We start from the raw sequence: 18,213 nt of genomic DNA on the forward strand, positions 1-18,213 counted from the left end.
TGCCCCTCCCCCATTCATGCTCTGTCTCTCTCTGTCTCAAAAATAAATAAACGTTAAAAAAAAAAAATTTTAGGGGCGCCTGGGTGGCGCAGTCGGTTAAGCATCCGACTTCAGCCAGGTCACGATCTTGCGGCCCGTGAGTTCGAGCCCCGCGTCAGGCTCTGGGCTGATGGCTCAGAGCCTGGAGCCTGTCTCCGATTCTGTGTCTCCCTCTCTCTCTGCCCCTCCCCCGTTCATGCTCTGTCTCTCTCTGTCCCAAAAATAAATAAATGTTGAAAAAAAAAATTAAAAAAAAAAAATTTTTAAATAGCTGACTAAAAGTCTGTGTCTAGCAATCCAACATCATGTATGTTTCTGTGCATAAACCGTACTTTCTTTGTAGATCTTGCAATTTTTTTGTTGTTGAAAATTGGGACATTTTAAAAAACATAATGTGGCCACTCTAGAAATAAGATACTTCCTCCCTTCCCAGGGTTGTTGTTCTGGTACTTGTTGTTATTGTTTGTATAGCGATTTGTCTGAACAAATTCTGTAAACTCTGTATTCTTTATTATGTGAGGCCACTGAAGTGTCTAGTTCGCTTACTAGGCAGTTAATAATTGAACAGATTTCCTTAAACACCTGGACTAAAACTCCAGGTCTTTGCTGAGTGGCTCTCTGTGTGTGTTGGGGCAGGTTTCAACACTCAGCTAGGCAATTTACAACCCTGTCTTAGCTTTCAGTTCCTATATGCCCTGAGTGCCAAGGTCTGCTAGAGGTGGGACTTTCCTGGGAATGTGCACAGCCCTATGCATATGGCCTTCCAGATTTCCAAAAATCTGGTGCTTTTCAAGACACCTATAACATGTCTTTCAACCTCTCCTTGTAAGCTCTTTGATTAGTCTACTGTTTGCCTTAACTGGTATTCATCAGTTCAAACAGCTATGGGGTCAAAACTCTTGTCTATAATTGTTTTAGACAACTGCTCCCCAAGAAGTGGCTGTTAGTACTGGGCATACTACAAGCTAGATCAAATAAAGATAATTCTTCCTATTGGTGCTTTCAGAGAACCATCAAAGATGTCAAATAGTGACAACTTGGGAAAATGAAGGTCTTAAAGAGCTCCAGCTCCAATTTACTCCCTCTGATACCAGGAATGCAGGGCTCTTAGTTTTCAAGATTATTGCTGAGCTATAGAAAAGGGGCTAAGAATAGAGCAAGTTAAAATACCATAAAACTTATTATTCTTGCTGATATTCAGCCAATCTTTGGTTCTTTTCCAGAATTCTGGAAAAGTTGTGACAATTTTTGCCAGCTTTCCTGGAAGGATAAATTTTCAGAGGTCCTTACTCCATCATTTTCACTATCATCCTGGCATTTCCAAAAATATTTCTTAAGTACTTCTAAGATATACTTTTAAGTATTTTTTTAGGAATTCAATGTTTACTACAACTTATTTTATCTGTTCTCACTTCAGTAATGGTCAGAGTAGCTAAAATTAAATTTCATGTTTCATACATTATTACTTTCACTTCTCACTTCTTAGATATCTGTAACTAAACTTGCTAATAATTAATGTAGATACCAATAATCAGCTAACATGATGAAATTTAATTGTTCCTGCAAGAATTACTGAGAAATAAGTAAAAGATAATACACTGCCAGGCCTCTATGAACATAAAAATTAGTTATGACTAATATTAATATGACTAATAAAGACTTAGTTTTCAAGATTATTGCTGAGCTATAGAAAAGGGGCTAAGAATAGAGCAAGTTAAAATACCATAAAACTTATTATTCTTGCTGATATTCAGCCAATCTTTGGTTCTTTTCCAGAATTCTGGAAAAGTTGTGACAATTTTTGCCAGCTTTCCTGGAAGGATAAATTTTCAGAGGTCCTTACTCCATCATTTTCACTATCATCCTGGCATTTCCAAAAATATTTCTTAAGTACTTCTAAGATATACTTTTAAGTATTTTTTTAGGAATTCAATGTTTACTACAACTTATTTTATCTGTTCTCACTTCAGTAATGGTCAGAGTAGCTAAAATTAAATTTCATGTTTCATACATTATTACTTTCACTTCTCACTTCTTAGATATCTGTAACTAAACTTGCTAATAATTAATGTAGATACCAATAATCAGCTAACATGATGAAATTTAATTGTTCCTGCAAGAATTACTGAGAAATAAGTAAAAGATAATACACTGCCAGGCCTCTATGAACATAAAAATTAGTTATTATCAGCAGAAAAACTTTCAAAATAAACTATGACTGAGATTACCCTGATGGTTGTAATATGGGTGCTGTAGCCACACTATTAAGAACCAAATCTTATTAAACTCAACTTGTGAAACTCATAATCCTTTAATCCAGTATAATCTTTTATGCAATAACATGATAGTCAATATCCTATGAAACCTCTCATTAGCAAAAAGCATGTTTTAAAAGCAGTAAGCTCTCTCGGGAAAGGAAATAATCTCATCTGGGGGAATAGAGATTAAAATCTAAAACAATTATCTAGATTTAGTAATAAGGAATTACTGCCATTTACTACTTAAATGTTTACATTTCTTGAATCTATGGGTTTATAATTTACATCAAATTTGAGAAAAAATAGCCTTTACTTGTTCTGATATTTATTTCTTCAGGTATTTTTCAGGGTTGGACACATACACATACACACACCACCCTATGCCCCCAGCATACACTCCTTTTGGGACTTCGATTACACATATATTAGGTCACTTGAAGTTGTCCTACATTTTAGGGATGCTATTTGCATTAAAAACATTTATTTTTCCTGAGTTTCATTTTGGATACTCTCTACAGCTAGCCTTCAAGTACACGAATCCTATTTGACAATAAACTGTATATTAAAAAAAAAAAAACAAATACACGAATCCTTTCTTTTGAAAAGTTTAATCTGCTATGAATCCAATCCAGTTTCTCGTTTCAAATATTATGGTGTTCAACTCCAGGACTCTGACATGAGTTTTTATATCTTCCATGTTTTTTGGTTTTTTTTCTAATGTTTATTTTTGAGAGAGAGAGAGACAGAGCATGGACGTGTAAGGCGCAAAGAGAGAGGAAGACACAGAATCCAAAGCAGGCTCCAGGCTCTGAGCTGTCAGCACAGAGCCTGATGTGGGGCCGGAACCCACGAACCTTGAGGTCATGACCTGAGCCAAAGTTAGATACCCAACCAACTGAGCCACCCAGGTGCCCCTATATCTGCCGTATTTCCACCTAACTTTTGGAACATATACAATACATTTGTGATAGCTTTTAATGTTATGGTCTTCTAATTCTGCTATCTGCATCAGCTCTGGGTCAGTTTTGATTGAAGGATTATTCTTTTCATTAAGGGTCACGTTTTCCCACTTCTTTGCATGCCTGGTAATCTTTCATTACATGCTAGACACTAATTTTATTTTGTTGGGTGCTGAGGAGGTTTGTATTCCTGTGAATATTCTTCAGCTTTGTTCTGGGATGCATTTAAGTGACTTTGCAATATAGTCTAATGTTTTCAAGATTTGTTGTTATGATTTGTCAGATCCGTGGAGGACAAAGCTCAGTCTAGGGTTAATTAGTCCTTGCTAGTGAGGCAAGATGGTCTTGAGTGCTCTACCCAGTGCCCTATGAGTTATGAATTTTTCTAATCTGCTTGGTGAGAATAGGCACTACTCTTGGTCCTGTGTGAGTGCTAGACACTGTTCCTTCTAATTCTTTGAAACTGTTCTTTCCCCAGCTTTGGGTAGTTTCCTCATATGCATGCACCAAATACTTGAGGGGAACCCTCTGTAGATTCCCAGGGTTCTCTTTCTGTGTAATTTCTCCTCTCTAGTAGGCTGTCCTGTGAACTCTAGCCACAATGGTCTCCTTGATTCTCAGTTCCATCTACAGGGCTCTGCCTAGGTTCTCCTTCCTTGTGCCACAGCCCAGAAACTCAATAAAATAAGCTGACACAATTTTAAGACCTAATTTGTTTCCTTTCTCTAAGAAGCACTGTCCTTTATTGTCTGATATCAAGTATCTTAAAAATTTATTTGATGGATTTTGTTTGTGTTTTTTAAGTGGGAGGATAAATTCAGTCTGTTACTACTCTGTCTTGCCTACTAGTGGAAGTGCCACATCTGAGTAAAATTTTATTCGTTAGCTGTTCTGAATTTTAAAAGCAGAGGAATTGGGCATTTCTCTATAAAAGTACGAACTGAAGTTAATCTAAAATTCTTGCTTTGATAGTTTTTTTTCCCCCTTCTGATTATAGTGTGGTAGCTTTCCATAGAAAAAAATATCTTACCTTAAAAAATATTAAAAAGATATCTTACCTTTACATCTAAAATAGATTTATGGAATAATGTGGTTATCCTACATAACTGCTATCTATTAAATATGTTGTAATTTTCTATAATTAATGCATTTTATAAAGAGAGATATTTTTAATGGAGTAAAATAAAAATAATACAAAGCCAGGAAGGACCCTTATCCTCTCATAACCCTATAAAGATCAGAAATGTACAATGTAAAAATGTCAAAAATTAATACACATGTAATGGATTACAAAATTCTACAGCATCCAAATAGGGATCCATCTTAGGTGACTACATAATTAAATATGAAAAGATAATCTAGGTCTGATGTTGATGAAGAACGGTAAAGTCTCTTAACTCACTGTAAACCAGAAAACATTTTCTTCTCATTCACTTAGACCTCATAGCCTGCATAATACTCATTCACACTGGCATGTTTTCCCTTAGGTTGGGAAATAAATCACCAAAGAGAAGGCTTAAGATGGAGAACAGAATTCAGGCAACCAGCATAAACTAGTTACAACTTCCTCCTCAACCATGCTATTCTACTTTCCAGAAAATTCAGCATCCTTTATATACCTTGAAACTTCTTCCATCAAATTTCATCACCTTTCTAAGAGGGGAGGCAATTGCCAAAATTGCTGCTTGATCCAGAGGTACAAGGAATGGCAACAGCTGAAATTACATGCCTGAATTAAAAGTTTTCCCCATTCACGAATCGATCTGGCACAATTCTCTATCCTTGTGGATTTCCTGAACTGCATGATGATCCACTGGCACAGGATCACCATCAGTATAGTTTTGTAAGACTAAGTAAGTTTCAGTCATTCTGGAGTAGACAGAAGTAATTAAAATTAGGGAAAGGACTGTAAAAACAGGTCATAAGTAGAAGTGATGTCAGGCAGGTCATGTGCCCAGGGAAAGAGCAACGGCAATATAACGGGGACCATGAGGTAGAAAAGCAGAAGCCTTGACTGGGCACGGCCATGAGTTGTAGGTCACTGACAGAAGAGAGAATGAAATGGGTAAGCAAATAATTGGCACTTTCAGGGAAAAGTCCCAGATTTACACAAAACTGAAATCAGGAAGGAAGGCAGAGCCAAGAAAGAGTAATAAGTGAAGGATCAGATTTGATAACTGTGAAAACAGAATTCCCATGATGACCTACTACAGGGTACACACATGTTGATCCTAAAACTAAACCACCTGGAGGCATTCAATCTGGGTGAGAAAACCTTTCTCAAAGCTCTCTTTCATGAGAAGCTGCTCAAGACACACACTGGACATCCTAACAAGCAGTATATAATTCCTTTTAAAGACGAATCACGAGCAGGCCTAGCTTCCTCATAGTAACCTACGGCACCGCTTTGAGGTGCTCGTGTTCAAGCAGGGTCATTTGATATTAGTTAAAACTTTGAAACTGATAAAAGTCATTAATTTTGTAGATTTGGTTACACTTTATTTTGCAGGATGATGATAAATGAAATTCATCTGTGGGCAGCATTAAAGAGCTAGTGAGTCTCTCTAAATGCCTGATTTACAGAAAATGACTGGCTGGAGGGGGCGGGTGGGTTCTTCTACCTCCACTTCTCTGGGAAAAACATCCTGGGGAATCGGCTGAACCAGGGCCAATACATATCACCATCTAGGCTGTGGACTACATGTGATTAATGCCTCCTGGAGTTGTGCAAAGTAGGGATCTGTCTCTAAAATTAAATTTAACTTTAGATTACACTAACTGAACTGCTTAAATATTTTTTAGTTGTAAGGAATACCATCAAGGAGAGCTTAATTGTAATCAAATTACTCTCAAGCTAATTTTATTTATTTATTTATTATTTATTTAGAAAGTGGGAGCATAAGTAGGGGAGAGGAACAGAAGAAAGGGAGGGAGGGGGAGATGGGGAGAGGGAGAAAGTGAGACAAAGAATCTTAAGCAAGCTCCATGCTCAGCATAGAGCCCAACACAGGGCTCGATCCCATGACCCTGGAATCATGACCTGAGTCGAAATCAAGAGTCAGATGCTCAACAGACTGAGCCACCCAGGTGTCCCTCAAGCTAGTTTTAAAGTACCAAATATTTTCAATTTCTCTCAAAGCCTTCAATCACATACTATTAGTTTTGTCTAAAAGTTTCACTTGGTAAAGTTCCCTAAATGAAAAGACAGGCTAAGACAGAAAAATGTGAAGAAATTTATACATATTTTCCTAGGCAATTACATGCAGTGCCCTTATAATATACTCTTTCATTTCCTCAAATATTGAAATTTCTATCTTTACATAAATATATAAAAACTATTCAAAATAAAGCTTTGGAGATTGGTTTTAAAGTAAAGGAAAACATCATTGGTGTATTCAAAAGGCAAGTCAATGCACAGACTGATTTTCTGTAACTTGCAAACTCCTATTTTTGGTAATATTTTTCCTAGAAGATAATGGTAGATTTAATTCTCAAGTCATTGTGCTTGGGGCCAACTTAACTCCTTCTCTGACTCCTCAGTTTCCTAAGCTTATAGTTTATATCTTTATCCTTCTACCCTATCTACCTTCATTACCCTTGAAATGCTTACAATTTCAAAGTTGTCACTGTTCAATGCTTTAATGTTAAGACTCTTTAATGGAAATATTAATGCAATATGAATACTACTAATGGCTTGATTTTCTCATTATACATGGAGAATGGCTACCAGGCAACTAGAAGTATAAAATCTCTTTCATGAGTAGTTAAAAAAACTGCAAGATATGATATAAACTTACGTATTTCTTCCACAACTTGTGGGTCACATTCTCTGTATTTTTCTACTTCTGCCTTTAGCTGTTCCCTTTGGTCTCGAAGTGAAGAAAGCTCTTTTGCTAGCATAGTTCGCTCTTCCTGCATTCAAAACAGTTTTATGTACAATTAAGACAAGTAAAATGCCATAGGTTATAAGGCTATACATATTATAAACACTTTATTTCTCATAACTAATGTGCACTAGGCTTTGGACATTATATATACACATACCTATATTCACAGTATAAGGACAAACTCAATTCTCATTTTTCTCTGAAATCTCAAACATCTATCATATATTTTGATTAACTGGATGGGAATTAATATATAGAATGGACCACTCATAAACAGATGAGAGGTCACTGATTATGTATGAATTTAAAGATGACTAGGTCATCATATGTTAGGAAAAAGTGTCTCTTCGATCTATATATAGAAGTAATATTTTAGAGCAACATAATCATTACAAGTGTGGTAGACAATTTTTCAACCTTTAAGGATGATCAACCTTGAACAATATTTAAAGAGGTCAGTAACAGAATTACTGCTTGTGGTCTCCTATCACTTTCCTTTAAAGGTAAACCAGAATAAACTTTTAATACAACAGGATCTGATAAACACCATTTGAAATTTCCCGCCAGAGTTCTCACTAACAGGTAGAAGTCACAGTGTCACAGTTTTCAATTCATATGTGTGAAAGGTTATGGCACAGACTGAGAGGATAAGCCTGAGGCAAAACCAAGTAGAGTTCAAGCTGTCTGATGGGACTTATTTAAGGTCCCTTGCTAGTTTATATTTTGGTACCTGTATTTTTTTACTTTTGCCTTTAACTGTTCTCTTTCGTTCCAAAGTGAAGAAAGCTCCTTTGCTAGCATTTGTACAGGGAGTGCATATTCAGGGCATCATGGTCTGATGCAGCACAACCCAACAGAACTCTACGATGACAGAAATGTTCTAGATCTGTGCTCTCCAATGCAGGAAACCTTACCAACATGTACCTAGTGAGTACATGATATATGGCTATTGTTACTGAAAAACTGAATTTAACTGCATATGTTTTAAATTTAAATATAAATAGCCAAAAATGATTACAGTGTATACTGTATTAGTACAACTCAGAAGAGAGTTAAAAATAACTACAATACGGGCACCTGGGTGTCTAAGTCAGTTAAGCTTCTGACTCTTCGTTTTAGCTCAGATCATGATCTCACAAGTTCAACTCGTGATCTCATGAGTACAAGCCCCACACTGGGCTCTGCGCTGGCAGCACGGAGCCTGCTTGGGATTCTCTCTCTCTCCCTCTCTCTCTGCCCTTCCCTTGCTCTCTCAAAATAAACAAACACTTAAAAAAAAAAAAAAAAAACTACGACATAAGATAATTATTCTTTGCCACCCACACCCAAATTATACACACTCCATGAGAAATGAGACAAGCAGCAAAATAGGGAAGAATCTGTGAAGGCAATGATAGTTCTCCAGACACCCTGAAGTGGTAGCCATCTCAGACTGTTACTAGCACTGAGATTTTTGCCCAATTACTTCACTTTTTTGTGTCTTTAGTTACTCAAATTAAAAACGGAGACAGTAATAGTGGCCACATCCTTGTACTGTTGGCAGGATTCAATAAATATAAAATGCATTGGGACAGTACTTGCCTGGCTCACAGTAAGCAGATTATAAATGTTAGCTATCTCTTCATCATCATCATCGTCAGCAGCAGCAGCATCACCATGGATAATACCTAGTAAACAGCGGCTAGGTGTTTCTAAAAAATCATGATTGGTGTTCTCACGATTAACACAAGAGTCCATCATTCTCAGGAGACTTTCTAAACTACTATAGTCTTCTGATAGACCCAAGCACCAACTAGGTTTTTTCCTAGCTGCAATAGATCCAGTGGGCTGGGTAACATGCAGCAGACAACTTTTGGGCATGGATATGTCACCATTAATCGAAGGTGCTTCTATAATTTATTGCCAATGTTAAAGAAAAAAAAGGATCAAATAAAGAAATAGTAATTGCTCTGTCAATTAAAGAAATATAACAGCTTCAGGTTATGCCAGAACTTACCTTCCCTTGAACATTTTTCAAAAATTACCAAATTCCAATTCCTATCTGTGACTGCTGACTATTCACATAAAAGAAGGTATGTGAAATAATTGTGAAAAGCCACTGCAAACCTGTGATATATTCTTTTCTACAACGTGATGGGGTTTTGTTTCGTTTTTTTAATTTTTAATGATTATTTTTCAGAGACAGAGAGAGTGCGAGTTGAGGATGGGCAAAGAGAGAGGGAGACACAGAATCCAAAGCAGGCTCCAGGCTCCAAGCTGTGAGCACAAAGCCTGACGTGGGGCTTGAACCCACAGACTGTGAGACCATGACCTGAGCTGAAGTCGGACACCTAACCGACTGAGCACCCAGGCGCCCCATAATGTGACAGGTTTTTGAGTCTCTTTCACAATCAAGTGATACAAACAGAGGCCTAGATGGAATGCTTAGGGTGCCTGCTGATCTTTAATAGTTTTTTTAAGTCATAAATCCATACTTGAGATAAAGATGAAACTAGAAAGTCAAGTGATTTTTAAAAACCCCTAACATAATACTTTAGAGAACATTACACTTTTTAAAATAAAACAGTGTATCAGTATTCATTTAAATAATTTAGAAATATTACAAACCCTCAAGGATAATATATTGATAGTTTTCAATATGTTCTATGCCAAGACTTAAAAACTTGACTCTCAAAATTTTTCATAAGCATTTATAAAGGGCTTACCTTGTGCCAGGCCCTCTTCTAAATGCTTTGCAAATATAAGGTAGTTTAAGCCACAGGATACCCCAAAGAGGTAGATTTTGTTCCCTATTTTATAGCTGGGAAAACTGAGAACAGAAAATTTAGGAGACTTTCATACCCAGGCCACCTGGCCCCAGAATTTATGCTTCTATGTTATGCTGCCATATATAATATAATAATAAAAAATAAATCTATACTTAAAATTAGTAAATCCTACCAGGTCCAATGTCCATGTCCTTTGCTGTACTCACCTCTCTTCTGATAGGAATGGCATACTACTCATAGATAACTCTATGTTCTTACTTTTCTATTTAGAATTGACATTATTAAGGAATCTACAGACACAAACTTACCGTTTCATGTCGGCCAACTTTAGCTTTCTCAATGCTTTTCTGTAGATTTGCATGCTTTTGGTTTCCCTCAGATAACTGGAGAATTAAAAGAAACAAAATGGCTTCCAATGATGAACTTGCTTAACATGAAATTTATAAGTCAAGAAGTCAAGATGAGATTTGTTTTCACCCCAAGTCAGTGTAACAAGTAAGTCAAAAACTACATTGGGAACTAACTTCTCTAATTTGAAGCAAACTACCATGAATCATTAGGGCAGAATGAAAAAAAAAAAAAAAAACCAAAAACGCTGAAAAATATATCCTCTCATCCAATCAGAAAAATGAATAATACGCTTTCAGTCTTTTCTGAAATCTTTATTTATCAGGTCCTCCAACTCCATGCCAAGTAACTTGAGGTATATTATTTAGTTAAGAACTGAATTTTAAGTGATGAATCACTAAATTCTACTCCTGAAACCAAAACTATACTATATGTTAGCTAACACAAATTTAAATTAAAAGACATTAATTTGAAAAAAAAAATGTTTTATATACTTCTTTCTTCAAATTTCATTTCATTTCTGCCTAAAGTGAAATAAAACACTCTAGACTATTTCTTACAGACTTGTAGTATTATGGTCTATCTCACTGACTGAGTCAAAAATGAATGCCTCACTTATTATTCTTAAATCAGTTACATTATAAGCCATTACATACTTGATATACTAAGTTCTTCAAGAAGGAAAAATCTATTAGTCTGTTGCAGTTTTTATGCATGTTTTACATACCTTAAAAGTGATCAGTTCAAGTACTATACTGGGGCGCCTGGGTGGCGCAGTCGGTTAAGCGGCCGACTTCAGCCAGGTCACGATCTCGCGGTCCGGAGTTCGAGCCCCGCGTCAAGCTCTGCGCTGATGGCTCAGAGCCTGGAGCCTGTTTCCGATTCTGTGTCTCCCTCTCTCTCTGCCCCTCCCCCGTTCATGCTCTGTCTCTCTCTGTCCCAAAAATAAATAAACGTTGGAAAAAAAAAAATTAAAAAAAAAAAAAAAAGTACTATACTAAGCTTAGAAAGTGGTAAGTTATATGTGGAAGTGGATTAAATAATACCAGCATAAAGAGACCAAAACATAGAATATTCATTAGCATATGGCTGGGACCACACCAAAAAGGACTGGGTAGCTTAAAAACATTGCTTCCCTTTGTCTCAATTTTATTAATCTCACCTGGGCCCACGACTAAAGCATCAAAGGATATTCCCAATACTAAATTCACCACCACATCTTCTGCTAGTTAAAAATTTCAGACTCATATGATTAAGAGCCTTCTTAAAATCTATTCCACTCCTCCCTCACTCTTGAGTTACAAACATTTAGAAAATAATTAATGACTGGATGAATTTCTTTAGGCTGATTATAAGAAGCTGACCTTTCACAATATGACCTAGTTATATGTACAGGGTAAATAATACTTATGTGTCATAGATTAAAAATCACAAACAGTATCTTCCAAAAGTTAGTGGCTTTATCCTGGCTTTAGGAAATCTTCCATTTCTCAATATGCATAAAGGAAACATTGTCAGCTTTCCTTTAATGGCTCTCTCATCACTGATTCTAATCCATAGCACGAACAAGATCCATCTGTGTTGCCAAGAAGACACCACCACCAAACCAGCTACACCTCTTCTGAGAGTAATTATCTTCCGAGGTTTAAAAAAAAAAAAAAAAAAATCTGTAGATTTAGGAGCCAAAATATGCTTTAAAGTCCTAGATTTAACAAGATCTAGGTATTTATTTTTTTAATTTTTTTTTAACGTTTATTTATTTTTGAGACAGAGAGATAGAGTATGAACAGGGGAGGGTCAGAGAGAGAGAGAGAGAGAGAGAGAGATAGGGAGGGAGACACAGAATCTGAAACAGGCTCCAGGCTCTGAGCTCTCAGCACAGAGCTCGACTCGGGGCTCGAACTCACAAACCGTGAGATCATGACCTGAGCCAAAGTCGGAGGCTTAACCGACTGAGCCACCCAGGCGCCCCAAGATCTAGTTTTTTAAAACAAGGGTTCCCGTTTATAAAATAGTGCCATGTTTAAAAAGTTAATATTCCACCCTGCAGGACTCCCCTGAAATAATAAAGGCATGTGACATTTAAATTCAGGAGTAGAGAATCTTCCAGTGAAAAAATACATATTTCCATTAAAAATATTTTTTTAAAAACCAGATAAGAAGATGTTATCCAAATAGTTAATAATTATATAAAAATAAGCCAATAATTAGTAGATATATATCTTAATTACATTGATGAAGTGTCTTCCAGGTATTGTATGGCTGCTTGTAAGTATGTATAACTTAAAAGCATTTGAAACAGCTAATTCAGAAATTCCTTAACTCTGAAAATAATATCTGTTTTAAATGTGATTTCATGATTTGTCATTTTAAGTACGTTGGTAAGGGGGGAAGGCACAACCTAAATGACATGCTCAGATGAGAAGCATCTGCTAATTATCCGAAGTACTGAAGCAACTTGGTTCAGCTCAATAGGGAAGGACTCCTGGCCCTTGTTCTCAAAATCTCAACTACCAGAAACAATGAAAGCAACTCCTGTGAGGCACCCCTGCTAACAGCTTTTCACCTACACATCTCTCAGAAGCAAAATTGCTAAAGTTTTTAACACATACCCTGGAATTAAACCACACCCAGGCTTTCAAGTAAAAAGAGCAGGGATTTTTGGCCACTGTATAGATACTATCTAAGCCAATGGTACAAACTTGAGCATATATCAGAATCACCTGAAGGGCTTGTTAAAACACAGGTTGCCGGGCTACACCACACAGTTTCTGAATACTAGGTCTGGAGTAGAACTTAATAATCAGTATTTCTAATGTGCTCACAGGTGATGGGTGATGCTGACGCTTCCGGTCTGGGGGCACCACACTTTTGAGAACTACTGGTCTGAACAAAAACCTGTTTTGTTATAATAACAAACCCAACTAAAATACATGAGATATTTATAAATGGGAGAAGATTATCTAGTTCATCAGCAAAAATGAATTACTGCTAAGTATTGCAACCTGAACTAGAAACAAACAAAATATCTTAATAATTCTGTCACTAAAAGAAATACAAAAGACCACATTTACAAAAATAGAAAAATGAGTGATACTCTACATTCCAGAAAGGTATTCACCATAAAATCCCTTTGAAGAGCACTCTATATACATTTCCATAAATAAAACAAGAACCAACTGTACACTACACCAAGTCCATTTCCTACTTTCATTAAATAATGTTTTAAAACCCAGCAACTCAGAACAAACAACAGCAACAACAACAGATACTACTTATAATTAGTAAGAAGAGGAATTCATCTTTAGATTTGAGGATCTGACACAATGCCTCTCTTTAATGCATTCCAGACCACCTATACAGATACTGAGGGTTGAGAAACATAATGCCAATGTTTTCTAAAGGGGTAGTTCACTGCTTGGAGGAACTGCCTATTCATAAGAGGAACAGAAAGATTGATTCAAGCTGTCTGCATCGGAATTCTGATTTGCTCCTTTTAAGAAACAAAACAATGTCAAAGCATTAGGGAAGGAACATAGAGATTTCCATAGGTGGGAAAGAATGTCAGGGAACAGAGAATGCAGAAAAGAGGTAACAGCAAGAGAAACCAGACCAGTCTACTGCTTTATCAAGACTCACATACAGTATATTATGGGAAAAATAGATTCTATGTCTTTCGTTTCTCTTAAAAAAAAAAAAAGAGCAGTATCATTTACTTTAATATTTAACATATATAAAAAGTCTTGTTAGAGTATTACAACTTTAAAATTTACTTTTTAAGGCAACATTTCATTTACGCATCAGTGACAAAGAAACTAAGAACACTGAAAAGACATATATAAAGACAGGAGCCGTGTAATTGCCTTAACAATAGAGAAATTTTAAATCAGTATTTCATGGTATGAATATGTCACAATTATGTAGCCAAAGGAAATGTTTTGGAAGAATCTTTAATGACACTATAAAATACAGAACAGAGTTTTTAAAAAGCTGGAAACACGACTGTCAATACATTTGAGAGCCTATTCATGACAAAAAAAAAAAAAAAAAAAAAAACCCTGCAAGAAAATGCACAAAAATTTAAAAATGGTAATCTCTGTACTGTGGGTCATATTTTTAAACTTTCTATATAATAAGCATATGTCACTATTATTTAAAAAAATTATTTCCCCATTATAAGCAATATATATTCTCAAGAAATTAAAATGAGTACATTTTTGTTAAAAGACTAAAACAGGGGGGCGCCTGGGTGGCGCAGTCGGTTAAGCGTCCGACTTCAGCCAGGTCACGATCTCGCGGTCCGTGAGTTTGAGCCCCGCGTCAGGCTCTGGGCTGATGGCTCGGAGCCTGGAGCCTGTTTCTGATTCTGTGTCTCCCTCTCTCTCTGCCCCTCCCCCGTTCATGCTCTGTCTCTCTCTGTCCCAAAAATAAAATAAAATAAAAAAAGATTAAAAAAAATAATAATAATAAAATAAAAAATACTACTGCCTGGTTGCTATCCCCACACGCCAAAATCCTGATTTCATTGATGCAGGTTGTGGCTTAAGCATCAGGATTTAAGAAAAAAAAAAAAAAAGACTAAAACAGGGGCACCTGGGTGGCTTAGTAGGTTAAGCATCCTCTTGGTTTCAGCTCAGGTCATGTTCTCACAGTTCATGGGTTCGAGCCCCACATGAGGCTCTGCACTGACAGCGCAGAGCCTGCTTGGGATTCATTCTCTCTCTCTCTCTCTCTCTCTCTCTCTCTCTCCCTCTCTCCCTCTCTCTCTGTCCCTCCCCCGCTCACTCTGTGTCTCTCAAAAAATAAACATTAAAAAAAAGTGTTCTTTCATGTCTTTCAGTAGACTTTTGTAGTTTTCTTCATGTACGTCTTGCCCATTTCTTGTTAGGGTTTAATAAAGCTTTGGGTGTTACTGAGGGATAGCCAGTGACCCCTAGCCTAAGTCTATCACTGTCTGGAATGCTCTTTGCCACAGGTGATTTCAGTGGTTCTGAGCAACAACACTCTCCTGCCCTCTGGATCCTAAACTACAAGGCTACAAGGAAGCAGACAGCCCAAACCACTGCTGGCAGCCATCTTACAACAGTGAAGAAAGCCGACTTCAGTGATATGGGTACCACACAAAAGGCAAAGCCAAGATAAATGCAGAGAAATAGAATCACAATCTTAATTAAATGATACCTGAAGTAGGCCCTACTTTTGACAATTTTTAATTTAATGAGGCATTAAACCAATTTCACCTTTATCATTTATGCCAAGTAAATTTGGGTTTTCTGCCATTACCATCTTAATTCTTACAACAGATAAAGCTTTAATAATAGTCTACTTCATATACCGCTGGCTAGCAATGAATGTTGTGAATTTGGATAATTTTAGAAGGTATCAGATTTAAAACATTCTTACTCTTCTATATTGGGCTGTAGAACTAAGTCTCCAAGAACAGGAGTGAGAAGAATAAATTAATATATGCCAGGAAGGCTCTTCATTCAATAAGCTTTCATGAAGTGCCCACTATATACACAGTTAAAATAGTATTGGCTTGAATCTTTTCGGTAAATTAATATAGTAACAAATAACTCAAGGCATGTAGTGAGCACTGAATGCTGGGTGTTTTTGTGTTAAATTCTTTTTCCTTATGCAATAGATAGTGCTTATTAAAAGACAATGCTCTGGCACAAAAACGGACACATAGACCAATGGAATAGAATAGAAACCCCAGAACTAGACCCACAAACGTATGGCCAACTCATCTTTGCCAAAGCAGGAAAGAACATCCAATGGAAAAAAGACCATCTCTTTAACAAATGGTGCTGGGAGAACTGGACAGCAACATGCAGAAGGTTGAAACTAGACCACTTTCTCACACCATTCACAAAAATAAACTCAAAATGGATAAAGGACCTGAATGTGAGACAGGAAACCATCAAAACCCTAGAGGAGAAAGCAGGAAAAGACCTCTCTGACCTCAGCCGTAGCAATCTCTTACTCAACACATCCCCAAAGGCAAGGGAATTAAAAGCAAAAATGAACTATTGGGACCTCATCAAGATAAAAAGCTTCTGCACAGCAAAGGAAACAACCAACAAAACTAAAAGGCAACCAACAGAATGGGAAAAGATATTTGCAAATGACATATCAGACAAAGGGCTAGTATCCAAAATCTATAAAGAGCTCACCAAACCCCACACCCAAAAAACAAATAATCCAGTGAAGAAATGGGCAGAAAACATGAATAGACACTTCTCTAAAGAAGACATCCAGATGGCCAACAGGCACATGAAAAGATGCTCAACGTCGCTCCTTATCAGGGAAATACAAATCAAAACCACACTCAGATACCACCTCACGCCAGTCAGAGTGGCCAAAATGAACAAATCAGGAGACTATAGATGCTGGAGAGGATGTGGAGAAACGGGAACCCTCTTGCACTGTTGGTGGGAATGCAAATTGGTGCAGCCACTCTGGGAAACAGTGTGGAGGTTCCTCAGAAAATTAAAAATAGATCTACCCTATGACCCAGCAATAGCACTGCCAGGAATTTACCCAAGGGATACAGGAGTACTGATGCATAGGGGCACTTGTACCCCAATGTTTATAGCAGCACTCTCAACAATAGCCAAATTATGGAAAGAGCCTAAATGTCCATCAACTGATGAATGGATAAAGAAATTGTGGTTTATATACACAATGGAGTACTACAGGGCAATGAGAAAGAACAAAATATGGCCCTTTGTAGCAACATGGATGGAAATGGAGAGTATGATGCTAAGTGAAATAAGCCATACAGAGAAAGACAGATACCATATGTTTTCACTCTTATGTGGATCCTGAGAAACTTAACAGAAACCCATGGGGGAGGGGAAGGAAAAAAAAAAAAAAAAAGAGGTTAGAGTGGGAGAGAGCCAAAGCATAAGAGACTTTAAAAACTGAGAACAAACTGAGGGTTGATGGGGGGTGGGAGGGAGGGGAGGGTGGGTGATGGGTATTGAGGAGGGCACCTTTTGGGATGAGCACTGGGTGTTGTATGGAAACCAATTTGACAATAAATTTCATATACTGAAGAAAAAAAAAAGACAATGCTCTGTGAAGCTAGTAAAAATATAGCAAACTCATACTCCATTTAACAAGGAAGTCATATTCCAGCAATCCAACCTGTGGAGCACGCTGAAAAACCTGGAAATGAGACAAGTGCACCAGAAATCTTAAATAATGGACACTGGAAAAATGTGAGAATCCCATTAAGAAAGCAACACAAAGGGAAAGTGAAGCCATTCAGTAAGTGCATACCTACAAACCCAAAGAACTCAAACTCTCACACATGATATACCTGCTGAAGACGAGATCACAATAATCAAAAATTACAATGTGAAGAAATGAACTGTCAGAGAGCAATGCACAACAAACAGGAGATAAGCATTCTTTCAACTAGAAATATAAGGAGTATGTATGTTCGCTAAGATTAAGTAATAAAAGGAAAAAAAGAAGAGTAAAGAAATTACAAGAAGGAAAAAGCAAGAAAATTTGGAAATGAACTATTTGAAACAGAATTATTTTTAATTTCTATGAAGTGATAAAAAAACATTAAAAAGTAGTTGAGAGATATAGAAGATAAAGAAAGTCCAACAGAAGCCTTATAGTGTAGTGAAAACAGAAGTTGTGACTACAGTCAGAATCCAATTAAGAGTCCTTTAGATATTTTGGAAGCCAAAAACATGCAAAATCCAGCTGATGAAGTGAAGCAGGTTCCAAACAAAGTTATGGAAGATTAGGCTCTTCAGACATGAGAACTGGGTTGTAATATGATAAATTCTGAAATGAGGGCTAAGCAGCAGAGGTTACTGTCTACCAACAACCATTCTTCCTTGTAAAAGGACCCCAGTGAATAGTGAAAATAAGTAGGAATTATTATGTCTGTCAGTGCTGTGGGCAAGAATATGTCCTAGTTAGGGAATCT

General features: G+C 36.9%; 1 protein-coding gene across 1 annotated transcript in view; it reads right to left on the bottom strand.

Annotated features, from left to right (window-relative positions):
* Positions 1-18,213, bottom strand: part of MND1 (meiotic nuclear divisions 1) — a 65,553-nt gene that overhangs the window by 12,941 nt on the left and 34,399 nt on the right. The window contains exons 5-6 of the mRNA XM_043567161.1: positions 10,220-10,294; positions 7,054-7,168 (exon numbers count right to left, since the gene is read on the bottom strand). Coding sequence (XP_043423096.1) covers positions 7,054-7,168; positions 10,220-10,294 — 190 coding nt within the window. The remainder of the gene's footprint in view (positions 1-7,053; positions 7,169-10,219; positions 10,295-18,213) is intronic.

This window comes from Prionailurus bengalensis, chromosome B1 (assembly GCF_016509475.1).
Source record: "Prionailurus bengalensis isolate Pbe53 chromosome B1, Fcat_Pben_1.1_paternal_pri, whole genome shotgun sequence".
NCBI classification, from domain to species: Eukaryota; Metazoa; Chordata; class Mammalia; order Carnivora; family Felidae; genus Prionailurus; species Prionailurus bengalensis.